This window comes from Takifugu flavidus, chromosome 1 (assembly GCF_003711565.1).
Source record: "Takifugu flavidus isolate HTHZ2018 chromosome 1, ASM371156v2, whole genome shotgun sequence".
NCBI classification, from domain to species: domain Eukaryota; kingdom Metazoa; phylum Chordata; class Actinopteri; order Tetraodontiformes; family Tetraodontidae; genus Takifugu; species Takifugu flavidus.
Window position 1 is genome coordinate 17,497,985 of NC_079520.1, and position 27,316 is coordinate 17,525,300.

At 45.8% G+C, this 27,316-nt stretch overlaps 5 protein-coding genes across 15 annotated transcripts; 2 read left to right on the forward strand and 3 right to left on the reverse strand.

Moving 5' to 3' along the window:
* Positions 1–92: 92 nt before the first annotated feature.
* On the reverse strand, positions 93–9,728 carry znf646 (zinc finger protein 646). The gene is given in 6 exon segments (XM_057034011.1): positions 93–2,640; positions 2,643–2,953; positions 4,130–4,270; positions 4,272–5,189; positions 5,367–8,079; positions 9,597–9,728. Coding segments are annotated over 5 exon segments (4,476 nt in total). The 5' UTR covers positions 7,898–8,079; positions 9,597–9,728; the 3' UTR covers positions 93–2,065.
* znf668 (zinc finger protein 668) lies at positions 8,834–12,360 on the forward strand. Of its 2 annotated transcripts, none has more exons than XM_057034074.1 (2): positions 8,834–9,352; positions 9,913–12,360. In XM_057034074.1, exon 2 carries the CDS (start codon positions 9,913–9,915, stop codon positions 11,884–11,886), a length of 1,974 nt encoding a protein of 657 aa, XP_056890054.1. In that variant the 5' UTR covers positions 8,834–9,352; the 3' UTR covers positions 11,887–12,360. The 2 variants fall into 2 exon arrangements, with proteins under 2 accessions (XP_056890054.1, XP_056890045.1); XM_057034065.1 differs by lacking the exon at positions 8,834–9,352 and adding an exon at positions 9,570–9,846.
* Positions 12,361–12,462: 102 nt separating this feature from the next.
* gjz1 (gap junction protein zeta 1) lies at positions 12,463–14,600 on the forward strand. 3 transcript variants are annotated; one of them, XM_057034298.1, is made up of 2 exons: positions 12,463–12,567; positions 13,214–14,600. In XM_057034298.1, exon 2 carries the CDS (start codon positions 13,235–13,237, stop codon positions 13,940–13,942), a length of 708 nt encoding a protein of 235 aa, XP_056890278.1. In that variant the 5' UTR covers positions 12,463–12,567; positions 13,214–13,234; the 3' UTR covers positions 13,943–14,600. The 3 variants fall into 3 exon arrangements, with proteins under 3 accessions (XP_056890278.1, XP_056890268.1, XP_056890275.1); XM_057034288.1 differs by lacking the exon at positions 12,463–12,567 and adding an exon at positions 12,731–12,869; XM_057034295.1 differs by lacking the exon at positions 12,463–12,567 and adding an exon at positions 12,762–12,861 and having other exon boundaries at positions 13,213–14,600.
* LOC130526394 (circularly permutated Ras protein 1-like) lies at positions 13,956–21,214 on the reverse strand. 4 transcript variants are annotated; one of them, XM_057034043.1, is made up of 21 exons: positions 21,066–21,211; positions 20,785–20,886; positions 18,735–18,956; positions 17,963–18,106; positions 17,740–17,874; positions 17,580–17,660; positions 17,427–17,500; positions 17,158–17,334; positions 17,026–17,067; positions 16,785–16,874; positions 16,553–16,704; positions 16,398–16,479; positions 16,190–16,320; positions 16,009–16,093; positions 15,826–15,932; positions 15,632–15,735; positions 15,376–15,493; positions 14,785–14,925; positions 14,602–14,695; positions 14,502–14,528; positions 13,956–14,415 (listed from the first exon to the last, which is right to left on the reverse strand). In XM_057034043.1, the coding sequence occupies exons 2-21, from the start codon at positions 20,873–20,875 to the stop codon at positions 14,311–14,313; spliced, it is 2,202 nt and encodes a 733-aa protein (XP_056890023.1). In that variant the 5' UTR covers positions 20,876–20,886; positions 21,066–21,211; the 3' UTR covers positions 13,956–14,310. The 4 variants fall into 4 exon arrangements, with proteins under 4 accessions (XP_056890023.1, XP_056890015.1, XP_056890011.1 ...); XM_057034035.1 differs by having other exon boundaries at positions 14,502–14,695; positions 20,785–20,951; positions 21,066–21,214; XM_057034031.1 differs by having other exon boundaries at positions 14,502–14,695; positions 21,066–21,213.
* Positions 21,215–21,806: 592 nt separating this feature from the next.
* Positions 21,807–27,175, reverse strand: LOC130522583 (protein kinase C and casein kinase substrate in neurons protein 3-like). Of its 5 annotated transcripts, none has more exons than XM_057027120.1 (10): positions 26,961–27,175; positions 24,897–24,967; positions 24,659–24,815; positions 24,241–24,476; positions 23,911–24,066; positions 23,350–23,525; positions 23,157–23,277; positions 22,962–23,026; positions 22,800–22,879; positions 21,807–22,359 (listed from the first exon to the last, which is right to left on the reverse strand). In XM_057027120.1, the coding sequence occupies exons 2-10, from the start codon at positions 24,951–24,953 to the stop codon at positions 22,241–22,243; spliced, it is 1,167 nt and encodes a 388-aa protein (XP_056883100.1). In that variant the 5' UTR covers positions 24,954–24,967; positions 26,961–27,175; the 3' UTR covers positions 21,807–22,240. The 5 variants fall into 5 exon arrangements, with proteins under 5 accessions (XP_056883100.1, XP_056883091.1, XP_056883109.1 ...); XM_057027111.1 differs by lacking the exon at positions 26,961–27,175 and adding an exon at positions 26,617–26,773 and having other exon boundaries at positions 24,897–24,969; XM_057027129.1 differs by lacking the exon at positions 26,961–27,175 and adding an exon at positions 26,509–26,529.
* Between the last annotated feature and the right edge of the window lie 141 nt (positions 27,176–27,316).

Genomic DNA, 27,316 nt, shown 5'->3' on the forward strand with positions numbered 1-27,316 from the left:
ATATCCATACTGCAAAATTAAGACTTGCGTCATGATATATATAGAACATACACGCCACTGTCGTTTGGAAGAACAGACGAGAAACAAAGTGGTATTTTTGCAAGTCATTTAATGCTTTTCAGCTAATTGCCTCTCCAATGATCTGCTTATTTCTAAACTAAGTTCTAACAAGGAGGTAAAAATCTACATTTCAGTGACAAAATAGTTCTATAAATATGAATTAAATAGTGAGCGGACATTTTCGGAGCTGACGTTTCCTCACCAAAACTCTAAATAACTTTAACAGAGTGAGGAATTTAAGTGCCATATGGGAACGGGAATACTTTCCGGTTGTGAAGGAATTACATGTACATCTCTCACACGTACGCATGTGACAGTGTTATTGATGTCAACAAAGACAAGGTGACCCTGATGCCGACATTTAAAGGAAATGGACATATTTGTAGCATATATTGCTTAAAAGTAGCCGAGGTGCACAACGGATGAATGAGAACAATTTGGTGGCACGTTCATGCACTTGCCAGCGTTCCACTACACATGTGCAAATATAAGTGGGAACCCAACAAACAGGTTGATATGGAAGAAATGCTTTCTGCAATCTACATAGAAAACATGAACGTAATCTCACAATATCTTCAGCTTCTATCCTTACAGTATACTTTATACACTTAAGCTGCGTTAATAACTGGGCAGAACCATCCGTGAGGTATTTCATACTTACAGCCAAGTTCAAATGCATAAGGCAAAAAAACCCCAAAGAAATATTACTTATTCTGAAATAAAAGCCTGCGAGATTTCTAGATTTTCTGAATCGTGAGAAGACGCCGGCTGAAAGGCGACGCGCCAAAAACAAAACAATTGCACATTTTCTTTTTTTAAACAAACAGGTTCAGTGGTCCATGAGCAAAGAGAATTCATAGTAACACTTGTGCTTTGCAGAAACGAGGCGTTGTGAGGACTGGTGTTTCTTCTCTTTGAAAGGACACGGTTCCACCCGAATCACCTCGGATAAGCAGCAGGGGAGAGAACTCAGGACAGCGTCGACGCTGATCTGACGAGTGATGTCAGGATCCTGCACGTTAAACTGCTACAGTCGACTTGCACGTTAGGCACTGAAGCTGAAGAAGTAACTGATGCTCCTCTAAGGTTCCGGACCGGTGGAGCCGCGAGCGTCGCCACGGCGGCGCAGAGACGAGCCCGACGCTTCGCCAGGTCCGCTAACTAACGGCCACGCTTTGCACGTCAGGTCGGATCCCCTCGAATGTCAGATCCCCTCGAAGGTCGGATCCCCTCGAAGGTCAGATCCCCTCGAAGGTCAGATCCCCTCGAAGGTCAGATCCCCTCGAAGGTCAGATCCCCTCGAAGGTCAGATCCCCTCGAAGGGCGGCCCTGAGTGCTACCGGCCATTCATCCGCGCCCGCTATAACTGAACCAGAGGAGGAAATACAAATGAACCGATGAACTTCTGTAAAGGCTACATAGGTTTTAGTTCTGTTTGACAACATTCATAGAAAACATTTCCCTAATAAAATATGCAAATAAAATAACAGGAATAAATTAATAAATACATCCATTTTAGCATACGACGTCACCCAACAGGAATATTATTAGTAGAAGGACTGTACAAGGTAATAGGATTTAAGGATTATTATTGCCGCTGAGCTTCGGACACACCCAGAGGTATTTGACTCCATGTCAGCAGAAGGTTTGACATCGATGACAAGTCATTTGGTGTTGTTGTTTTTTTTCCCTAACAAATTTACAGAGGCACTAAATGCAAGTATACACAGCAAAAGGGGAGGTATCGCCATCGGGACGTCGGGTGTTTTTAAACAACACCGTCATCCAGAGTCTCAGACTCTGCTTCTTCCTCTTCGCTTCAGTCCTAATCGGGGAGCGAGTGGCGTCTCACAGGTGTGTGTAGCACGCACCTGCAAAGGTCAGCCTGTGCGACGCCTCTCCAGTGAACACAATGTGCACGGCTATAATTGAGGAGCACGTTTTACAATTTCTGATAGGGGTTAATTAACAGCCCACGAGGTTCTCCTGCTGTAAACTCCCGGCTTCAAAGGAAAGAGTCCATGTCCAGGTCCATGAAGGTGTTGTCATCCATGCAGAAGGAGGGGTCGTAGGGCTCGCTGCTCTGGTGCATCTTCTGATGGTGGCGCAGGTTGGACTTGCTGGAAAAGCTCTTGTTGCACTGCAGGCAGGTGAACGGCTTCTCTTTGGTGTGGATGCGTCTGTGGCAGATGAGCTGCGTGGACACGCGGAACGCCTTTCCGCACTCCAGACACTGGTAGCGTTTGGGCTCCGTGTGGATGCGGCGGTGGTTCTTCAGGGCCATCAGGTTGGTGAACTCTTTCTGGCACACGGAGCAGAAGAAGAAGCCGGTCTTGTGGCTGTTCTTGTGGTTGAGCAGGGAGCCGGCGTGACGGTATGTGCGGCCGCAGTGCTCGCAGACGTGGCTCTTTTCTTCCGCGTTTGCGCCGACGTCGCTGTGTGGATCAGAAACGCGCTCTGGGATGTGAGACAGAGGGGGCGGAACCTGCCTGCTCAGCCCGTCCATCGCCACGGCCCGATCTCCTCCCGAGCCCCAGCACACGGTGGGTCCGCCCCCGTCTGCTCCTTGATGGTAGCGGCCGGAGCCTTGTGGTGCGTCTCCTGGTGCTGCTGGTAGCTGGCCGCGCTGGGAAAGCTCTGCTGGCAGATGCTGCAGACGACGGAGCGCTCCTTCACGTGCACGTCCATGTGGCTCTGGAGGTGTGCGACCAGACAGAAGGTCTTGCCGCACTCGGGGCAGCAGTGGCGTTTCATCTGGGAGTGCATCTGTAACGCGTGAGGGTCGGGAAAGGTCTGCAGACACAGGGTGCAGTAGTGCAGATTCTCCGAGTGCGTCTTCTTGTGGTTCAGGAGCGATCCGGCGTGGCGGTAGGAGCGGCCGCACAGGTCACACCTGCAGCGAGATGTTAGCTGTTACTATCTAACATCGCAGCATCAGGCCCCCCGATCACTCAACCATCTACGACAGGGGTGGGGAACCTCCGCCTCCGGGCCGTATACGGCCTACGAGACCATTTCTACCGGCCCGCAACGCAATAAGATTTTTATATTTTATATGTGCACTTATACAGTGGGACCGTTCGCTAAACTCCGCGAGCTGCGAGTAGCAGCGGTGCGTATTTTTGCCTTTCGTATCCTGAAATTTCTTTCGTAACAAGAGGAAATATTTTACCGTTTTCTGAGATAAACGACGGTTATGTTATGTCCGAGTCAAGGTCAGGGTCAGTGAACACAGCATGTGATGTACGTAGTGGGCTGGACTGATTGACACGGACGAAAAATGCATAGCAAAACACGCTAAACTCGACGATTTGAAAGAACAGATGAGTTTGGATAAAATTAACGCTCTTCGCCGGAGTTTGGAGGCTCAACAAGCAGCTTTCACACGACCATGTACCGAATATTACGCGTGCAAGTTTTGTGGTGAGTGAATTAATAGCCACGAAGCTGAAACCTCACGACAAAGGAGAGAGTACGTGAACGCGCCTCGTAGCCGCCGCTGAGGCGCTCGCGCCGGACAAAGTAAAATTGTTTCAAAGCGTGAATTTTTTTTCGTGAATAACTATTGAACTAAGACATATTGTTATGATTCCAGTGGCTAACGGTATGTTTTTATGGTCAAGGAATCTAAATATGTAGTCAAAGTATATGTGGGACTAATATTTATAATATTTATTTTTACTTGTTTGTCATTTTATTCTATTTTTTTGGTGGTTTTATATGCACGTGTGCTAAATAAATAATTCAAACTCAAATGCAGCAATCATGAGACTTAGTAACACAGTGGTTATAGACTTTTTTTTGCGTCCCTATGTGTTCATAATAGTATGGCCCTCGGAGGACTTTATAAAAATTGAAATGGCCCTCGATATGAGAAAGGTTCCCCACCCCTGATCTACGACAACAGAAGCCTCACAGGGGAGGGACTTTTAAATTTTTCAGCCTGGACGGAGCAACAATAAAACACTTCTACAGGTTAGTCAGCAGACACAAGAGCCAGACTACAATCATCCGATCCACAGACTAGCTAGACTCACACGCAGACTTACAGCCCATAACTTGAACTCACATGAAGCACTTGTCTCCTCTGTCCGGCTGCTGGGTCCCGGCCCCTGCGGAGTCCTGCCCTATGTGGCAGCGGTGCCTCTTCAGACCGGACCTGCCCTGGAACCTCTTCCCACAGTCGGGACAGCTCAGGTGAGCCGCGCCCCTTGTGGATCCTCTGGTGGTTGTGCAGGATGCTGGCGAGGCGGAAGGCTTTGCCGCACGTGAGGCACACGTACTTCTTCCTCTGCGTGTGGATGCGCGTGTGATTCCGCAGAGCCATGGGGTTGGTGAAGGGCTTGGAGCAGAAGGTGCAGCTGAAGTGTCCCGTCTTGTGGGTGTTTTTGTGGTTCAGAAGCGAGCCGGCGTGCCGGTAACTGCGGTTGCAAATGTTGCACGTGAACGGCCGCTCCTCTTTACTCGAACTGGTATTTGTTGGTGCCTCACTGCTGCCTGAAGCTGCGCTACAGACGTGGTCTCTCAGTTGGTCAGCAGACAGAAACGCCTGCTTGCATCGCTTACACCGGTGCGTTCGACTTCTCAGGCTCCTTCTGCCTACGGTCCCATTTTTTCTGAGCTCTGCACAGACATGTGTTAATAGCTGTTTTTTCCCCCTAAACCCTTTGCCACAGCTTTGGCAGGAGTGTCTTTTATGCGCAAAATGGGTGCGCATGTGATTCTTCATGGCCAGTCGATTTGAGTACGAGTTGTTGCAAACGGAACAATAATATTCCCCCATTTTATGGGAGTTTCTGTGGTTGACCAGACTTCCTGCGTGGCGATACGTGCGCCCGCACTGGTCGCAGGCAAAAGGCCTTCGGTCTTGACTCTCCTCCTCGAGCTTTATTTGCTCCTTCTTCCTCTGAGGCAGCCGTCTGCAGGGGCGGGAGGAGGTGGAGGTCTGACTGGCTACCGAAGGCGAGGGCTGCATTCTTTCTTCTGAGCTGCTCCCATTCATCTGCATCAGGGCCTGGATTTGGGTGTTAAGTTCCTGTATCTTGGCTTGGTTCTCTTTGTGCCTTTTCAGGTGATTCACCAGCTGCTTCTGGATTTTGAAGGCTTTCCCACACTCTTGGCAAGTGTGTCTGTGGGAATAGAAGGGTATGGTTAATTCTCTCTCGACTAAAGGGGACTGACTACATCCGCAGCATAAAAAAACCATTTAAAACATGTGTAAGCTTTTATGTTTAACAAACACATTTGCAAGAACTTTTAATAATTTAGCCGTCACTATTGAGCGCTTGTTGGTGTGTATTTGTTACCTCTTGACGTCAAAGTGGGACCTCTGGTGGTTTTTAAGGGCCAACAGGTTATAGAAGCGCTTCTGGCACACGAGGCATCTGAACACACCTGTTTTGTGGGACTTTTTATGGTTCAGTAGTGAGCCAGCGTGTCTGTAGGAGCGGCCACACTGATCACATTTGTACTGACGCTGCTCTGACTCTACAGTTTCCGCAACGTGCTTCGAAGCGTCGGGCTGGGGAGCCTCATCCGCCGTCGTGTCCTCTTCAGCTTGTGGCAACTCATTTTTCCTTTCAGTGGTGCAGCTGTGGTTCTCCAGATGATGGTAGCTGGTGCAGGAGACGCCGCAGCTGCCACAAATGATACTCTCCGACTCCTCTTTGAACCCAGACACTTTGCTGAAATTCAGCTGTAAATTGTTGTCATCCTGATGCAGAAGCAGATGACTTAACAAATCCTGCCTACTGGCAAAACTTTCCCCGCACGTGCTGCAGATCAACATCTCTCCAGGCTCGTCTTTGATTTCTTCGTGGGAGGACATGGAAGAAGGCCCTGAGCTTGGAGGAGTACTGTGAGACTGCGTGTGTCCTCTGAGATGGCTCCTGAGAGCCCTCATGCTCGTGTAGCTGTTTCCACATATGGAACACTGGTAGAGATCGCCATCGTCTTCCTCCTCATCAGTTTCATCTTCACCACCATTCAGCTGGTAACTGTTGAGGCCGTCTTCGAAACTTTGTTCAAAGTAGCTCTGGTCTTGGCTCTCATTTAGACCGTGGAACCCAACACTACTCCCTGGGCTTCCAATGGCACAGTGACTGTCGCCGTCCAGGAAGTTTACAGTCCTGTCGAAGCTGCTGCTATTAGTGTCGTGCTGCTGCTGCAGCAGCGGGCAGCTGTGAGACTTAATCCCTGCGATATCTTCAAAAGTCTCTCCACAGTCCGCACACATGTGCCTCTGCACTGGCTGTTGGCTGAGAGGTAGATTCAAGGTCATATCCTGGCAAACATCCTGGTTAAGCTGCTCATTGTACACAATCCCTTTCATGTGTTCGGCTTCATTTTCCTGATCCGTGCCAAACACAGAGTACGCAGCAGCATCGTCGTCACCTGGAGGAGAGAAACAGCCATGTTGGTTCTCCAGAGTCAGCGGCTCTGAGGAGAGCCAGTCTCCGTCTCCCTCGGCATTCATTTTATATGAGGGCGGCTGAGTTTTGTGGAGACGGAGGTGACTTTTGAGGGCAGCCAGGTGAGGATAGTTCTTCCTGCAGATGGAACACTGGTATATCCCGACCTGGTGTGACCGTTTGTGATTGATTAAGCTACCGGAGTGCCGATAGCTTTTACCGCAGATTTGACACTTAAAAGGACGCTCATCAGAATCTACACCTGAATTTTCTTCTACTTCCTTTACACAGGGAGGGTTTGTTGTATGTGATAGTGCAACATTAGGCATGCTTGTGTCCATGATTGGGGCTTCTCCCTGAGCGATATTACATGGTGATGCGTCACTACGAGAGCAGTCTGGGTACTCGTGACCGTTCCTTCCAATGTTCTCTTCTAGCTGATCAAAACCTACAAAGTTACCTACTGATGATACCGAGGGACCATTATTTAATGGGGATGCATAAAAGTCTGATGGTGGGGAAGTAATACTGTTGTCACAGGACATGTCTTGGCTTTCTGACAAGGTATCTTGAAGTCCAAATGACAGAGGTGAAGAGTTGTGCATTTGTATGTGTTCCTGAAAGTCCTCATCATTGGCAAATACAATTTGACACAAATGGCAAAAATGCACTTGAGGGTCTTGACTCTGTCTTGAAAGATTATCCAGTAGTGTCGCTGTATGAGACCCGGTCAGTGCATTCACATCTGTCCCACTTTTTCCCTTGTGAGTTCTCTGGTGGCTATAGAGCGCAGCCATGTTGTTGAACTGTTTGAAACACACCGTGCACTCAAACATTCCAACCTGGTGAGTCTTTTTATGATTGGTCAAGCTTCGTTGGTGTATGTATGATTTGTCACATAAATCACATTTGAAGGGACGATTTGTCGCGTCATCAGAGGTCTCGGACAACTCTGCGGACATTTCCAGACTGCCTGACTGGTCACTGAAATGATGTGGGTGATCACATTCAGGTTCATCTGAAGGGTCCGCGTCCACCGTTTTGGAGGTCTGCTGCTTTACTTTCTTTGTGATATGGACCTTCTTGTGTGTATTCAGCTGCGTTGCGAGACGAAAAGATTTTCCACAATGAGCACAGGAATACTTTTTTTGGGAAGTGTGGCTCCGGAGATGACTCTTCAGTGCCAAAGCATTAGAGTTCTCTTTACCGCATATGTTGCACTGAAAAGAGCCCACTTCGTGTGTCTTTTTGTGGTTAGCTAGGCTACCAGCGTGTCTATAACCACGTCCACATTCAGCACATTTAAATTTCCGTTCTTCCTCATGTTGATCTTCCATGTGATCAAGCAGAGCGGGAATATTAGGAAATGCCATGTCACACTGTTTGCAAGGAAAACATGTTGTCCTGCCAGGGCCTCGCACAGCCATTTCACACAGATTAAATTAAGAGCTCCTGACACAGTGTTATTTTGGGGGAATATATCCAGTGCCTTTACTGGTCACATAAGAACTATCCAAGGAATACCGACAGGGAAGTAACATGGGCTGTGATGTGGAGAACTGGTGTCACCGTTGAGTTATTTGAGGGAAGGGGAGACCGTCAAATTAAACTGTTAAAGACAAAAGAGACTCAAGTTAGAAATGTAATGTAAAGAACATTATTCTGAAATGAACCAGAACTCTTTACCTGACTGAGCAATAAATACGTTTACTACAGAGACACACATAAAACATTGGTTTAAACCACGTAGAAACACAGTTCCTAACGTCATCATCTCTTAATTATATTTGTCAAAGTCGACAAATGCTTACACAAAATAAGAAATGGACTTTAGAAACAAAACGAAATGTTGAGATAATTAAATGCAGTAAGGCAGAAACGGCGGACTTGTTTTTTGTGCACCAGCAAAGCTAGCTAACTAGCTATGTCAATAAACCGCGAGCTCATGGTTCTCTCTACATAGTTTTGTAGCTCGATAACGATCAGATTTGGCCCAGAAACCCAAAATAAAACAACTGATCGCACATTATCGTGTTACATGGCCATCACGCCCAGCACAATTTTAGCTGTATAGTTGTACACTGAGTTATACAAAGCGCCTTGCAAGCTAACTAGCACCATCACGGCTAACTAAATAAACATTGCAGCAAAAAGCAAACAAAATGCTGGCTATGCGCTATCCCATTAACAGAAAAAACATCAAATCACATACCTTTGGCAGTAATGACTTAGCACAAGCCTGGGGAAGTCTAGTTTCATTCATTATTTTTAAAACATTCTTTTTATACGTAAAGGCCAACCCCCTTTTCGCAATTGTCTTTTTCCATCCCCTTTTCCACATTGCTGTTGTTGCTAGGGAACAGGAAATGTGCAGCGAAGAAATACTTCCCTCTCAAAATAATGTACCTATACTGGCAACAAAGTTAAACCAAACCTCTTGAGCTCCGCGCGTCTACACGCATTCACCGAATGTAAAATAGACCAAAGAACCCTTGCTAGAATCACGATTCAACTGAGGGTAAAATCAAAAATCGCATTCCCTTCTTCAGATTGCTACGTTAGCCTTAGCACATCCATCATGACGTATAGCCACAAAGGTTCCGCTATTGACGTAATGCTTAGTTTCAGTTTTGCGTATCCATACTCAATAATAGCGCTTAGTTTCTAACATTGTGTGGCAGGTAATTTTCTCACTTAAGTTGTTATATTTCGGTTACATAGTATGCGCACTGAAATGGTGCAGTTTCCTTGAGCAGAGCTATCTTCATCATGGTCCTAGAGCCTCCCCCATCCTGCACCCAGTCATACCCAATCTTTGCTAGTGAATGCTGGTGTGCTTTCACTCAGAGTACTCCTATTAAATAACCAATGCCCTGATTCAGGTAAGAGAGGAGTTTTAAAAAATATATTTTTGTTGTTTTTTTTTGTTTAGTTCCCAGTATGTTAAATTAGCGTTTTCTTTGCTAAATTCTTAATATACAATCGCGGATGTGTTGACGCTGTCGAGTGAAAGGCTGCAGCCGGCGGTCCTAAAGCCAGCCATTTTGAGTTCAGAGGAATGTTTAGCAAGAAAGCTAGCAAACCCGAGGGTGGAAAACATGCATTTAGCTCTCAACGCTTTCATACCGACTGGTTTTCTGTGACCCACGGCTCTGCTCGGACACATGTCGGTGGTTCGCAGCCACAGTTCCAGTCATTACATCGCCAACTTCCTCTGGCATCAAAGTGGTTAGCTAAGCTTATTGTCCCTGAGGTCCTAATGCCAACCATTTTGTGATAATATGCAGACATATCTGTCGATATGTTACATATTTAGACATGAATCTTCATATCTATATCAAGCTTAATTCAAGAATCACCACACATCAATATGTTGGTAATTATCCATTTATATATACTGCAAATTTAAAAACAGAACGTTTCATAATAAATCTCTTTACAGATGGCCTCTCCTCATCCTGGCAGCCCACCTCTTGCCGACCAGTACACCCCTCCTGAACAGGATGATGAGGGTCAATATGAAGAAGAGATGGAGAAGAGCCATTCTTCAAAGAAACGTGGCAGAGGCAGACCCCCAAAAGCCAAACCTTCTTTTAAATGCTCCGTCTGCACAGAGGCTTTCAAGAGCCTTTCAGCATTGCAGAGCCACAAGCTCTCAGCACACAAAAAAGACCCTCAGCAGCAACATTCATGTTCACAGTGCGCTAAAACGTTCTCAAACAAGGCTCAACTTTCAAAGCACGAGCGCACTCACTCAGCCCAGCGCCCTTTTCAGTGTCCGGACTGTCACAAGGCCTACAAAACCCCCACAGAGCTGCGCAACCACAGCCGCTCGCACACTGGTGAAAAACCTTTTGTATGCACAGAATGTGGTAAGGCCTTTATGCAAGCTATATGCCTGAGGATACACATGACACAGCACAGTGGAGAGCGTCCTTACTCTTGCCGCCAGTGCTCCAAGAGCTACCCTACCCTCTCAAAACTGAAGGTCCACATGCGTTCTCACACAGGAGAGAAGCCCTACTTCTGTGGTGAGTGTGGCAAGAGCTTTGCGGACCCCTCTGTGTTCCGAAAGCATAGACGGAACCACCAGGGTCATAGGCCATATGCTTGTGAGGAATGTGGGAAAACGTACACGGAGCTGAAGGACCTGAAGAACCACGAACGCTCCCACACAGGAGAAAAACCATACCTGTGCTCAGACTGCGGCAAGGCCTTCTCCCGCTCCTCCTCCTTGGCTTGTCACCAGCGCATTCATTCCCAGAACAAACCGTATCAGTGTGAGCAGTGTGGCAAGGGCTTCACCCAACTGTCCTCCTACCAGTCTCACCTCCGTACTCACTCTGGGGAAAAGCCTTTCCTCTGCCCACAGTGTGGCAAGATGTTTTCCGACCCCTCCAGTTTCCGACGCCACCAGCGAGCTCACTTGGGTTTCAAGCCTTACCCCTGCGATAAGTGTTCCAAGAGGTTCCGGCAGCCTGCAGACTTGGCCGTGCACGAACGCGTTCATTCAGGTGAACGGCCGTACAAATGTCAGAGCTGTGACAAGGCCTTCGTAGCATCCTGGGACCTGCGGCGCCATATGCTGGTCCACACGGGCCTCAGGCCTTATTCCTGCACCGAGTGCGACAAGTCATTTGCTGAGCGCTCCAGCCTCAACAAACACCGCCGCGTGCATTCTGGCGAGAGGCCTTTCAAATGTATGGAATGTTTGAAGTCATTCGTGGTGTCTTCCAGCCTACGCAAACATGAGAGAACCCACCTTGCAGAGCACTCTGAGCAGCAGCAACAGAAGCAACAACAGGTGCCAGAGGCCGCCTCCGCATCTGGCTTCACTGTCCCGACAATCTTACCTCAGTTCTCCTGTTCCCACTGTGATGCTACCTTTGGAAACTGGGATGACGTTCAGGCACATGAAAACCTTCACTCCATTGACTCCCCTCCTGAGACAGTCAGCAAAATTGCTCCTCTGGGCGCCCACGTGTGCGAAACCTGCCAGGCAGGGTTCGCACAGTTGGCCGACTTACAAGAGCACCAGAAGCAGCATCCCAAACCGAGGCCCCACATCTGCAACAGCTGCGGCAAAGGCTTCTTCAACAAATCTGGGCTACGTAAACATCAGAAGATCCACTCCTCCAGTAAGCCCCACAGCTGCCCCCACTGCGGTAAAGCATTCCTGTTTGCTGCTTACCTTCGCAAGCACTTAAGGACTCACACAGATGTTGCCGCGGCCACCCCGCAGCTCGGTGATGTAAACATTCTTCATACTGACCCGCTTCCCTCTCCCCCGCCACCCAGTGGGGTTTCCACGTCCACCGTTGAGCCCAGCAGCATTGCCCTGACAGTGCCTGTGACGGTATCCGTTACTGCGTTTCAGACTCTTCCAGAGTACTTGGTCAAAGAAGAGGATCTTTAAGCTTTTTATAAAAAAATAAATAACTTTTTACATATTTGCAAGTACATATAACAAGTCTGGTATATAAAAGTTTCAATCATGTACATTAACTTGGTCTCATCACATCTGTATTATTCCTGTTTAAATACAGTATTATGCCATTTATGTAATGTAAATTATGAAACTGATTGTTTTTGTGTCGCAAAACATCTCTTTTGATCATTATGGCTTCAAATGGGAGACATCAACCAAACATGTTTTTATAAGGCTTTTTAAAATGACAACTTTTGTCTACCTTGAACCTGCATTTTTTTCTGCGTGTGGAGTCGTTAATAACTGCTTAACTGGACGTCATGACGACAGTAACTCTTGATTGTCTGAAAAGAAAAACTCTGGTGGTCCACGATGGATCAGAGGAACTAGATTTGTATACTGACAAAAAAAGTGTGATGTATGTAAAGCAGTAAAGTATTGAGATGTTTTTAATGTGCAAAACGTAGATTGGTTTTATTTCTTTCTACAAATGCATATCTGAGGAGTTAAAAAGGGAAGTGTGTAGCATTGCTGTGGTCAGGAGAGGACCAAGTCAGCACATTTAAAAGAGTGAAACTGTAACACATTTTATTGACGACAGTGTAAAAAAAAACTATTCTAGCAAACCAAACACTGGGGCAGAGCCACAGTTTTCGCTCAGATTGTGAGGTAAGCGCTTATCTACACTTTTCTTTAGGAAGAACTTTATTTGACCCCATTTTACATGAATAACACCGGGGAACAATCTGAAAATACATTTCTCTTGTTTTTTATTCTGATTAAAACTAAAATCTACATGTCGATTCCAAAATTGCAGTCAGTTTTTTTCTAGCACGTCGAGTTTTTTCTCCACAGCTTCCTCTCCAGATAAGGAAAATTCCACTGTTTATCTGTAGTAAGACTCAGCTGATTACGACCGGACCCGTCTACAGCTACGTGGCAACGTGTAGTCACAACTGAGACTGAGAGGTGTGTGCAGCTCCCAACAGGTCAGGACTATCAATATCCTATAGGGGATACTCTGAACTATAGGGAAACAAAAACTTCATGTGATGGAGAAAAACTGAGACCCGGTTTGGATTCTGCACCCCAAAATTAGATAATAGCTATCAGACCTAAATCAACAAAAATTGTGTTCCCCGTTGTAATGATTTCACTCTCTAATAAGTGTATGGTCTGATGTGCTGTATGTAAAGTCATCAGAGTTTGAATTTGGGTATTTGGCTTGTTAATGTTTGGGTTTGCCTTCAGGTTTCCCTCCTGGAATTGAAGCAGTATTAGGTGGTGGGTTCACTTTTTGGTTTGTTTGTTTCAGCTTCTACCCTGTGTTCACCAAATGGCTGCCATAATAACCGGCCTCATCCCCATCCTGCGTACGGCAGTGGACGCCACCACCAGCTACAAGTGCCGCTCGCTGTGGTTTGGCTTCCTCTGCATCCGCCTGGTGATTCTTTTCTTGGCTGAGCTGCCTTTCACCAAACTGGGCTCCGATTTTTCCTGCAACAGCACTGACATCATCTGCGTCAACTTGTGCTTTAATAAACACTTCCATAGGCCCACGGCGGTGGCTTGGAACTTCATTTATGTGCTGTTTGTCCTCTCTGTCTTTGTCATGGAGCTCTTCACATCTCATCTGTGCTCCGTCTACCAGAAGAGGAGTGCACGGGCGAAGAAGGACGTGGAGCTGGACTCTGGGGGTAAGGGAGAAAGTCCAGTTTCTCCCACAGAAGCCAAGAGCAGGATGGTCTTAGATCTCCACAATGACAGAGGAACCGTGGGCTTCTATCTGTTCAGCATCTTCTTGCGTATTCTGGTTGAACTTTGGTTCCTATATGTTCTGATCTTCTGGAACCTTCCAGCACTGAGCGACGACGCTCACAAATGTTCGACAGACGTCTGTTCGAAATCGCTCATCTGTGCTTTGCGGGCCGCCCCAGAGAAACGCATGTCCATCTATGCTTTGGCCTCCATTTCGGGACTGATCATCATTTGTTCAGTCACATTTTGTATATACTCCATTGCTCACTATATCTTTAAGGTTTAATTATTTACACATCTTTCACTCATTTCCTTTATTGCTGTTGTTTTGATGCATATATTTACACACACGATGTATTTAAAATAAGCTTGCTTGATTATTTTTGGCACTAAAAATGTGCCAAAATACATAATTAGATGAAGACGAGATGCCTTTTACAGACGGTTGGGCGTAGCTCCATCATGGTGTTTCCGTGTCAGCGTTTTCTCATGTGTTGCAGCTAAAACACAAACTGCCGTCGCATCAGTGTGAAACACAAACGCTGCACACTGCTTTAGCAGTTTTCTACTATTATCTGTTATTCAGCTAATTCTTCAACGTAAAACATGAAGTTCCTCTTTAACAGCTTGGATGGCATCCAGTGAGGTAGCGGCTCAGGGCTGCACGCCAGGTAGTTTCTGTTTATTCTTCAGTGATATGGACTTCCTGTTGCAGTGCTTCATGGTGTAGAGAAGTGCTGCACCGGCGTCCGTCAGGGGCTGCCGAGAAAAGCAAAACAAAAATGAGTTGATCTGGTGAGCTCAAGGAAGGAAAGTCTAATTCTGAGAAATGTGACTTGAATCACCTGTGAGTCTGAAACAACCGATATCCTCTGGAAGAAAAAAAAAGCATATTTGTTCAGGATGTGACAGATTTGAAGATCTAATAAAAATGCAACAACCCACCCTGGTGAAGTGAAATATGTTCTTGTATATCGGCTCCATTGTTTTGACCCATTGTTGGTAGGTGTGCTTGTCGTCGACGCTGCGGTTGTGCTCTCTGTGGTGAATTACAAACGTGCCCGCTGTGATATTGTCATCTGAAGGTTGTCTTTAGCTGTTGTCTGGCCCGTCTCTACAGTAACTCACATCGCCCTCTCGATGAGCTGCCGCTGCAGCTCGCCTTCCCTCCTGGCGTCCAGGAAGCGGCCTCTCACAGCCAGAGCAGCGCTGGCCTGTGAGGAGTTGAGCTGAATGATGGCCAGTAACAGAGAGGAAAGGACTGTCGCACTGAGGGAGAGAGTCACACCTATTTTTTAGCGGGTTGACAGTGGAAACACCATTATTACACTGCAAACACAATTAGGGGTGGGGTGGCGGTGGTGTGGGGGTTGTCATTGTTGTTGTCTCAGTCATCTGGGTGACAAATTGCACGGACTTCATGCAGACCATGAAGCAGGCAGGCAAATTTAAGAGGCTCATTAACGGTGTGACTGAATGCAGAATGGGAATGAGAGGGGCTGTTTCTGTGATACGCTAATCGCAACTTGATTTCAGGCTGCAGTATCTCATCAACAGCTCCGTATTTTCAAGACGGTCACAGTCACAGTCTGCGGGGTTGGAGAAAATTGATGAGTAAATATGTTCAACGTAGATGGGTGACCGTTCGCGGGCGCCTCTGGATGTCAGTTAGCAGCGGCAAGTACAATTTAAAAGCAGGGAGGATTAGTCATCACCTACCCATCATCTGTAACGGTCCGCTCAGAACTGATGACTCTGAGCATCGTCTGTCCGTTTCTCTGTCTGTATCTGACCTGCAGCTGGATGGACACATGGCTGCCGGGGGCTGGTGCTGCCACTGCAGTGTAAAACAGGAAGTTTGTTTTACTGGCTTTGCTGTCTTTGTTTGAGGCCTTCAGCTTAATCACTCCTCCTCATTAGACGCAACAGAACACTTAAATTTAGTCAAATCGAGTGGTTTTCAGTGTTTTCTCACCCTGCATGTTGTGCTCAAACTGGAAGGTGATCTCAGTGTCTGGATCCACATTTCCCACATCTCTGGACCCTTTGTGTCCTGCTTCTCTCTCTCCCTTCATACGCCTTGGCAAAATGAGCACAACAAGTCAGCCTGAGAGAGATATAACACACTCCGGATGGATTGAAGGAATGAATGTGGAAGGAGGAGCTCACAGTGATCTTGGCAGCAGTAATGTGACAGTACAGTGTGTGGCGATAGTCCTGTTGTCAATGATCTGGTCGAACTCATGGTGCAGCTTGTTGGGACTTGTTACCACCACCTACAAACCATACACAAGACTAACGACGGGCATAATAAAAGCATTCATGTTTGACTATACGGAGGCAGTGCCTTACTGTCCCCCCGGTGCGGTCAGCAAGTCTCCCCAGCTCATCAAGCCTACAGTCGGTTCCCTCTATAGACAGCACAGACACGGTCACACTGACCAAAGGAGGAAAATAAGGTGTCTTTATTGGCACAGATGTTCACCGTATGAATGTTCCCCTTTGGTTCACCATTGATGTAATGAGGACCCACCCTTCATTAGCCGCATAGTCCCCCAGTTCCTGGTAGAAGATGGTGGATGACAGGAGAGTACGTGCATCATTATCCTCTACCTCCAGGTTCCCCAACTCTGTGTTGGCCTTTCCGTCTGTACAGATAATCACCTTCAGGATCAACACAGGGGACAGATCAGACTAATTATATTTTTATGACTGTTTCAACACATCAATAGGCAGCCTACCTTGGACCCTGGTTGTCTGGAGGCTGCTGCAATAGCTAGAAGAGCAGCTGGGCCCAGAGCTGTTGTTCCACTTTCAGATAATCTTTAAAAAGAGAAGAAAGATGCTGATATTTCTGCAGTGGCAGATGAATGATTATACACCCTTTTGCACAGACCCCATCACTTGTCTCTGTAGGTCGTCCTTGGTCTGGGACAGCGGCGGCGGGCTGGAGAACCTTCCTGCGACTGCTTTAAGATATTCACGGTCAGTCAGCTCGGCACCCCTCAGACAACGGGAGGGGAAACTGCCATATCCATGTACTGTTACCTGTGTATATTTGGTGAAGGCAAATCATAATCAGTACAGACTCTGCTTTTATGAGAAACAAGACGCGCTGGTGTTTTTACCTGATCATTGAACGTGATGAGTGCCACCTTTGTGTCAGGCCGTTGATCACTTAGTCTCTGAACACACTGGAACACAGCTTCCTGGACAAACTTGTAGCAATATTTATCGTTATTATAGACAAATGCATAAAACTTAAAAAAAAAAAAAAAAAAATTCTGAATCCTGCTGCCTTAATGGGTGCTGTGAGTGTTCATCAAATAGTGAATTTAAATTGTGAATAGGGAAAAAAGAGACACTTACATGAAGACGGGATCTATGGACCACACCCTGTTTCTCTGTCACCTTAGAGAAATACAAATAAACCCGCTCTTATTTGTGAATGCTGGTCGTCTCTGATGACAGACAGCTCTCCATCCGTTGGGCGGTTCTCACCTGGAAGGTCATGCTCATGGAACCAGAGACGTCGATGCAAAAGAGCAGCAGAGCTTCTGCTGAGAGCGGCTTTTCGTCAGGATTGAGCAAAAACAGGTTGTCGTGGTAACCGGCGGGGGGCTCCTGTGGTAAACTGGGGTGGTTGTCCAAGTCCTGGCAGAAGTAGCACGTGTTAACCTGAGGAGGAGGACGAGATAGATTCAATGATTAATCAACAAAATCCCAATGTTTGACTTTCATAAATGATGAAGGAAATGCAGTCTGAGTACCATGTTGTCATAAGCTGAGTCAAGGACGGAGCCGCACTGGGTGCACGATGTAGGTTTTCCTTTTGTGGTCTGTACTGGAAGGACGCCGGCACCATTATTCACCAGTTAGTCACCAGACTAAATTGTAGCAAGTGTTTATAAAAGTCTTCTGACCTTTTTGCTCGGACAATATCTTTCCCAAACTGACAAGCACCACATTAGGATTTCCAGGCAAGATCGCTTTATCGGCTGATCCTGGGTCAGGGACAGTAAAACTGCTGAATTCAAGTGCACTTCCTGTCTGAAAACCTCTCAAATGCTTTTACCTTTTTACCTTTACTGGTGGGCGATGGTGGGTCTGTTTGTTCTGAAAGGGATTTCTGAGATGATTGAGGGGATGAGATGGATGCCGGTAACACAGTCAAGTATTCTGGCCCCATGAAGGATGGTTTCGGAGGAAGTGGTGGGGCTGCGGTTCCAGATAAAGACACAATAAAGTCCTTTCAACCAAACTGCTCCAGGCATCAATAGAAGAAACCCGAATGAACACAATTTACCTGTTATTTGAGCTGACCCACTCTCCAGCTTCACGTGCACGACCCTCCCATGGGCCATGCTGCACGACCAGTCTGGGTTCCAGTTTTGCTCGTTTGAATCCGGCTCATTGTTCGCTGCCGGCTTCATATGCGGAGGAAGGAGGGCTGAGCGAGATGGAGCAGAGCAGTGGGTTAACGGAACAATGCAGAAAAAGAAACTTTATGTGTAAATTAATCTCAAAACGGCTTCAACAGTCACACCCTTAGCATGGTTCAATACGACTGATTTCAGTTGGTGGCGTGTAATGACGATGAAGCGTTTGCAGACGCCAGCATCAGGACATAGTGTCCCCAGCACAGAAAACATCTATATACCCTCAAGGCCAAATTAAATCGGAGCAGGCAAAGGTTCCGGAGCAGCTTAAGTTACTGCTCTAAACATCAGGGAGGTCCCTGGATATTCCAGGAAGACAATGCCAAACCCAACTCTGCAGGAGATACAACAGAGTGGCTTTGCTGTAAACAAACGCAGGTTCAGGACCTGCCTGTCTGTGGTCTAGACATGTCTCCCACACAAAGTGTGTGGCCCATTACGAAATACGACACACAAAAAAGACCCTGAACTCTACAACAACTGAGCTCATATATGATAAAAGAAAGGGGATTTCGCTTGGACCAGTGAGACGTAAAGAGTTCTGATGGGATACTGCTGGCCATCCCTGCATGGGGGACGGAGAATTCAGAAAAGTTTAATTTTATAAAGCCATTTAAGATGATATTAAGAAGTCAGTACCAGTTTTTCGAGGTGCTGTTGGCTGAGTTGTACTGACAGGAAAACCGGCAGCAAGTTTGCTGTGAACTTCTGCATTTGCAGAATTCGTCTCCATGTTCTTGTTTAAACCTTCAGTATTCCTGGACAGTGGAGACTTAGCTGATCTGGCTTCTGCGGGGTTTAGTGGGGGCGGAGGTGGAGGAGTTTGAGGACGCACCCACCGGCCAACAGGAGGTAGAAGAGCTGAAAATAAAAAATAATAATTACTGGTATACAGTTGCAAAAAAAGGAAATTACTTGGATTGCTTGGATTTCTGCATGAATTGGTACGTTCTCATATTCATTCAAGTTACCACAATAGACAAACACAGTCTGCTCAAACTAATACCGCACAAAAATGATGTGTTTTCATGTTTATTTTAACACATGTAAGCATTTGGGACAATTCCTCTTTTCCAAATGGTTACAGTTCAGCAATAATCTTGGGATGTCTAGTGGGAATCGATCTCTGGAGGTCGCGCTAGAGTATCTCAGTTAGGTTGCGTCAGGACTCTGACTGGGCCTCTCCAAAAGGTGTATTTTCTTCTGTTGAAGCCATTCTGTTCTTGATTTACGTCTATACTTCAGGTCGTTGTCCCGTTGCATCGCCTGTCCTCTGTTGAGCCTCAGTTGGTGGACAGATGGTCTTGGGTTTTCCTGCAAAATGTCCTGATAAACTTGGAAATTCAATTTTTAGTCCATGACAGCAACCCGTCCACCATAGTTCATAGTGTGGATGAGGTTTTGATGTTGTGTGCTGTGACATTTTTTAACCCCCCCACACACAAAGCGTTGTGTGTTCCTTCCAAACAAGTCCATTTTGGTTTCATCTGTACACAGAATATTTTGCCAGGAGTGCTGTGGAATATCCAAGTTCTCTGTCTCTGCTCTCTGTCTTTTTTGGACAGCATTGGCTTCTTCCATGGTGTCCTACCGTGAAATCCATTCTTGTTTAATGTTTTACTTTTTGCATATTTATTAACAAGAATGTGATGTTTTAATGAGATTTCTGTGAAGCTTTAGTTGCCTGCTTCTTCACCTTCCTGAGAACTCTGTGCTGTGCTGTTGTAGACACCTCTGCAGGAGGACTACACACAGGGAGACTAGCTGACTTTTCTAAAGTTGTTGACTTGTGTGTGTGTTTTTTACAGGGCAGCTTTAACAACACCTCCAATCTCCTCCTAAAGATAAGTTTCCAGGTTGGCAGAAAGACAGCGCAGACAGAAGACAGGGCTCAATGAAAGCATATATTTTTTTGTGCAGTATTAGTTTAAGCAGACTGTGTCTATTGTATATTGTTGTGACTTGGATGAGGATCAGAAAAGATTTTGCGACCAATTCAGGTAGAAATCTAAATAATCACATACTTTTTCTTGCAATTGTATGTATACAGTGGATAAACACACCTAATGTAGTTAAATATTTATCTTAAGGGAGCATAAATGTGAGCACAGAAAAAACCCTTGTAGAGAAAATAAGTGTAGACATGAGTTGTGTATATATACAGTATATGTGACAGATTACATAATATACAGCGTAAAGGCACTTAACCAATCAGACACCTGTTGTCAAACATTGCCTCTTAAAATTTTACCGTAACTATGTCTTAATCATCTTCTTGACCGCTTTATCCCTTTTGGGGTCAAGGGCACAAAACAGGCAAAGGCAGGTCCACCCCTGAATGAGTTGCCAATTCTTCACTGGGCCCTATATGAGCAATTGTAGGTTTTCTAAAGTACTCAGGCACTTCAGCAATGGTGTTCTGGCACCTTCCCCTAATACCACAAAACCTTCCATCTTTTGCCTGCACTGGATCCTGAACCAGCAGTCCTCCACTTCTCAGCCCAGTCCCCATCAGACTGAGCTACCACCACCCACGTCGGTGCAAAGAGTTTTAAGGGAAAATTCACAAAGAGCCAAACGGCATCACTGTGGCTGTGTTCTTTGTCAGAAAGAGTCGAATCTTAGTTTTACTGCTTTTACTGCAACAGGTTGGACACATTGCTCTTGTGGTGCCTGTTTTTAATCTTACCTGAACGCTTAACAAGGTTAACGTTGCCCCGTGGACTGTCCTTCTGACTCGCTGATGGTGGCACATAAACAAACCCACAAGCAAATTCCATCGTGGGTGTTCCTGGCGGTCACAGAGAGCACGATATTTACCCTCTGACCACAGTCAGACACAAAAAAGGGGTTGCACTGTCAACAACACACAAAATTATAGCCTCAACGACAATCCTGGCAGGACATTAATCCAAACGCTGTCATTTTTATCGGCTACTTAATGTATTATGAACAAATAGGTGCACTTACTACTACTGGTAGATTAAGGGTCCCTTTAACACTGCGTGTATTCTACAGCTCTACCGCAAAATCCTCCTAAGGAAGTCTCAGAAATACTTCAACAGCAGTGAGACGTCCTGTCATTCATGTGGTGCTCGTACAACAGGTTTCTTTCTGTCCCAACTCTATATATGTGTGTGTGTGTGTGTGTGTGTGTGTGTGGGTGTGTGTGTGTGTGTGTGCTAGAGGTTGTTAGTTATTCACAGGTCTACGACATGTTGCTTAACTCTGGTTAAACATTTTCTGATTATAAATAAAACAATTTGAGGATCAAATAGGGTAGTTAGGTATGTTTTTCATACCTAAATAAAGTGTTTCATTCATTAGTAATGTGACTGCATGCTAATCATAACTTCAATCATAACCATTTGCTTATAACGATAAAAAACTAGTAGGAGATGTAGTCCATTGCTTAAATCCTGTAGAACTACATTCTTCTTACTTTGTTATGTAAGAATAGCTACTCTATTTTTATTTTAAACCAAAGAGGTCATGCACCAACCAAAAGACACACATATGCATTGATTTAGATCTTTAGGACTCCTCCTCTGAGGACTTTGAACGTCAGGAATTCAAAACCAGCCAATTTGATCTGAGAAGAATGTTTGGATTTGCTGGGTGCAGAAGAGGAGACAGAGGAACACATGAGTTCATCCTCAGGAAAACAGAAAAAAACAATTCAATGACCTTCACATAGAATAAAAACTCAGGTGAGGGTAGAAGGAAAACACTTTTATTTTGAAAATCAATTTCTTCAGTCAAACTAACTTCCTTGTGTCTTGTATACACGTATTAAGTAAACATTAACCCTGTGTGCACGCATTACTGTAAACCTTTGCTCGGGTAAACCTTATCCATATCTTATAATCTTCATTATTGACTGCAGACCTAATGACTCAGACAACATGGCATTACCGGTAAATAAATACTCTCTCCGAAACTCTCTTACATATTCTGTTCCAGCTCAATACATCCTCGACTTAAATATGTTCATTTATATTAAGCAGGTATGCAAACCAAGGAGGTTAGGACGCTAAGGTCCTTTCATTGGAAACGGATTTAAGAGTGAAGGTGACACCTTATCATATCTGTCCATAATAGATCTGAAAAGTGTGTAAGAAATAAGAAATCTGGTCTCAGTACAGTCAAGCATCAGTAACAACTTCAACGTAATTGGCTGGGTAGAAGCCCTCCTTCCCTCCACTCAGAACCCCTCGACACCAACCCTGGTCATCCTCCTCCTCCACCTTCAGGAACACTTCCCCTGGGAGAAAACAGAAAAAAAACATGGTTTTACCACAGACATTAACTCTAACAATATATCGGGGCTTAGAAGGACTTTTAAAGCATAAAGTAAAATTTAGTTTCGCAGCAGAATAAAAGCAACACGTCCTTTTGTGCAGTAGCTCTTACTTCCACAAGAGGGAGACAGAAGCTCTTCATTAAAGGATTAAACGCGTTTTAATCAGTGGTTTCAGGGTCAAAAATACCCTTGAGAGTAAACTGTAATTTGAATAACGCAAAAAGTATTTGTTTTCCACACCATGTTCATGTGGATATTACACTTGATCATTTTCAATTTTTGGTGCTAATTCCACTGAAGACCTTGTGGAGTGAGTGGAACAAGTTTCAGATGGAAGTATAACTATATGAACTATAAAACAAAGTAAATATCATCAAATTAGATCTGAATTAGGAAGTTACCTGCTTTAAAGGACAGCTCGTCCCCTTCTTCTCCAACGTAGTCATACAGGGCGCGCACCTTCACACCCCCAATCATCACTCTAAGAGGAAGGGTTGAAATAAGGCGTCAGAAACCGGACTGAATCTGCTCACTCACTCAAGTTACCTCTATCAACCACTCACGGTCGACTCTCCTTTCTTTTCTGTCTCTTCTTCCTGTTTAGCTTCTTTACAGGTGGGACCCAGTCCTGATCAATCAACATAAAATAAGCACATCAACCCTCCAGATGAGGTCATCAGCAGGGTCACAACTGGAACCTTGCATTAGTTGTTTTGAGATTGCTCCTTTTATGTGCAGGAAATGTGTTTTTAACACACCTCAACCTTTGGCCAGTCGGTGGGCATGCCGGGGCCATGGTTGTTCTTCCACCATTTCAGATCATCTTGCTCGTTGATGGACATCAGGGTTTGGTGGAGCTCATTGTACACGGCTTTCACACTGAGCGAATAAAAGCGACAACAGTCAAACACCGAATACAGCCGATTGGGGCACACGCTGAACGCTGCTCACCTCTCATTGTTGGTGACATCGAGGTGCCTGTGGATGGAGAGGAAGGCCTGCTTCAGGAAACTGATCCTCTTCCTTTCCTCCTCCTGCGACTGTTCAAAGATGGATTCCATCTCTTCCATGTAGCGGGGCGTGTAGGCCGACACATCCTCCAGCACTTTCTCGTACTGATCCTTACACTGCGGGCAGCTCACAAGAACCGTTTTACGATGAGCGCTCGCTGTAAGCTCCCACAGTCACAGTGTTTTATTTAATGGAGCGTGACGCGTGATGTATAACTCATCTGGTCCCCACGCCAGAGCTCCATAAACCCTGAGCTGAGGTAATAATAACACAAGTCCATAGAAGGGAGGTGTTTGGAACATGAATTTCAGGTTATGGCTCATGTTTATAGCTGCCTGATTAAATGTGTTCATGCGAAATGGGTCAACAATTCACATTTAAACGCAGCATGTTTAACTTTCTGGCATCGATTATAAACGTTTAAATTGAACAGCGATTAAATCAGTGTGTGATTTGAAGTAAAGCCCTGGACTGTGTGTGCGTGTTCACCTCTCTGCTCACCTTTAGTTTCTCCCCTGTAGCCTTTTCTCGGGCATCGGCCAGTTTTTGCTTTTTCTCTGGACTCATCTCAGCGTCTTCGTTGGCTTGTTTCTCTCTGTCGAGAGCCGTCTGCTCCTTCTGACAGGACTTGTGATATGCAGCCCTGACCTTCTCCAGCTGGAAACAATGAATGAATGCATGAAGAAATGAACTGTGTTTTAATTAATGCTTCGTGTATATTTCTGATTGGCTCTTTACGCAACTTAAAATCATATTTGCATTTAACTAACAGTTGATTTTGCTTGATGACCTATAGAGGGTATTTCAAAGGTGAGACACACAGGGTCGGACCTTCTGCAGCTTCTTGCTCCAGGGTTTCTGTGCACGGGAGAAGCTGGTGTTGTTGGTGTGGCTCTCTTTGAAGCCGCAGAAGATTTTCTTTGGAAACGTGTCCTTCTGCCAGACTCTCACCCGGTCTCCCTCCTCTGCTACGAGTGAGTCGGAGATGGAGGAGTGGAGAACAGCTAAGCGTTCAGTGGAGGTAAAGAAACACTGCCACGCCTTCATCAGCGAACCATAAAGTGGCCCTGAGGAAGCAGAGACAAAAGACACCCGGAGGAATAACATAGCAGAGAGCAGAGAGGTGAGTCATGGAACTAAAAATGGAAATAATTGCTTCATTTGTTGCCTGGACAAATTCCAACCAACATGCTAAAATAAAGATCCTTAAAAGAGCCTGGGAATGTTTTCAGGCCACAGAAGCACTTACGGGAATCTACAATGGACTTCCATTTGTTGCTCCACTGGTTGAGCTGTTGGGCGTATTGTTTCTCCACCTTTGCCCTCTCCACAAAACAGGCCACAATATCGTTGCAGGCCTGGAAGGACTGCTCTGTCCGGTGCACCGTGCGCACGTAATTCCCAGGCTAGTAGTGGCAATATTAATAAATGTGTGAGAATACCAGTTTGAAAGATTTCTCCAGACAGATCGTGAATATAATCCTCACCATCCAGAAGCTCTGTTTCTTGGGATCCTCTGGAGGGTCCTTAGGTAGACTCGCCATTATTCAACGCGTCTCTCTTTGTGAAAAGAAGATACTGTAGCTTAGTGAAGCTGCTAGACTGGTTCCAGTACATAATAAACAAGCAAAGCCTCCCGATCGGTCGAGAGTTGACAGTAATAAGCGACGCAACAGGTTGAACACTGACTAAATATATCCGACCGCAAGAACAGAACTGCCCTCGTGTGAAGTGATTAACAATAAACATTGAGATTTGATTAAACAGCCATGGAAACAGAACACAGGATCTCAACTGCCAGAAGGGAACCAGCGGATCAGTCCTCTGCAGCCACCCAGGAGGGGTGGGGGCCGTGCACCCCAGGTTCCAACAAGTCGGGGAATGTGAAGGAACATGACATATGTGTGTGTGTGTGTGTGTGTGTGTGTATGAAAGAGAGAGCCAGAGCGAAAGAGAGAACAAAGTGAATGAACAAACTAAACATCCAGTGCAGTAGACTAATTTGCCAACTTGTGGTTAGTGTATTCAAATCAGATTAATTGCACAGTTTTGGAAATATAAACAGAGTTTTGACATAGAGCAATAAGTGCAAAGTAATAATGTTGTGAGAGTAATCACACATCTTTTGACAATGAGTCATTATACAAAACCTGTTTGAGTGATGAGAACACAAACACAGCACGGCCTCCCACCTACCTAAACATCAGCTGCGTCCCATTCGTTGCAGCATGGCACTGAGCAGCTGGACCCCTACAGTGAGCTAATGTACCCTGCTGCACCACAAATACCATTCAGGAATAGCCTAGTGAGCATGACAGGCCAAATCCTGGGATAAAACATACCCATAGATGGAGAAACAAGCTTCATACCTCAGACCTGATAGATCTACAGCAATGAGATTAGAAGTCCTGGCAAATTAAGGCTGTTTTATTAGCCACATTAAAGCAATATCAGTCAAGATTAGCCTTAAAGGTAAGGCTAATCAAGAAAAAAATTAGTAGCCTAAACCAATCTTGCTTCTTGTCCTGAGAATTTCAATGATCCTGATGAGGATTCATCTACACATCACGGCGCTTGGATGCAGCCAGACCCTTGCCTGAGCGAAGGGAGAGCTGCTGCAGTGGCAGACGGGAATTCACAGGGTTGGATCTGCCAGCAGGGGTAGAACAGCTGCTCCGGCATTCTTCCTGGTGCCTTCCCAAAATAAACAGTGAAGGAAAGGTCATCTTTCCCTCGCTGTCACTAATAGAAGGCCCACTGGAACCGGTCTGGTACCCTCCTGCCATCTTAATTCCTGCAAGAGTGCAAGACTTTGCAGATTTTCCGCAAAGTACGGAGGAAAACACAAGTGGCAGGTAGAGAGAGGCAGAGGGCAGGTACACGTATTTCTGTCTGGGCACCACATTGACACATTGTTGGCTGGATAACACAAAAATGACTAACCACACCTCATTAAAAGACCAAGCGGGACAGAGATCAACATAAATGGAGCACTTTGTCTCCCTTAACACGGTGCTAAATATGAAAGCTCACTTTTAGATTGAACCCTGTCTGTGTCTGTTTTAGTCTGCGTAGAGGACGAATTGAAACAAGACTCACAGCCATATCAAGCAGGACTTTAGTGCTGTAGAAACTCCATCCACACACCAGGAAAAACATTCAGAAAGTGGCAGCAGAGCAGTCATGCTGGGAGAAACCAACACTTACATTTCTCTCTGAATCACCAGTGTTTAATCAAGTCAGCACTTGTTACTGCAGTTGCTGTAGATTTCTGTCCATTTCTCTGTCCGTCTCTGTACTGTGCTCCTACTTACACGCTCTCTCTCTCTCTCTCTCTCTCTCTCTCTTTCCATCTGTCTGTCTCTCTCGCTCGCTCTCTCTGGCCTGGTTTTATCTAGACGCTTAAAGTTACACACACACACACACACACACAGATCCATGTTTACACAGAAGACGCAGTAGGCGTGAGCGACTGAAACGTCTTTAGAAGAGAAAAAAAGAAACTGGATTTTCACTGTGATCTTTGTGCTGCTGCTCGGGGCCAAACTCACCTTGCTTGTTCTCCTCCCCCCCCAGCTGTGATGTTCTTCCTGGTACCCAGATGAACTTTTCTTTCTCTGTTCTACTTTGATCCCTTCCTCGTTCTACTCACGGACCTTCACTTTACCAGGCGCGCTCATGTTCTTCTCACCCTGCCATTAGGCTATAAAACCAGCCGAAAGGGGCCGAGTGCCCCTCTGCACCCGTCTCCCTCCCTCTGCCTCCCTCTCTCTCGTTTCGGTGCTAATGACATGGTGGACATTCATTGTGACTGTGCTGCTGGTTGCAGAATTGTGTCAGTGTGGCACTGAGTCATGTGAGCTTATTAGCAAATGTGTGTGACTGCAGAGGTTTGTGGGTGTGTGTT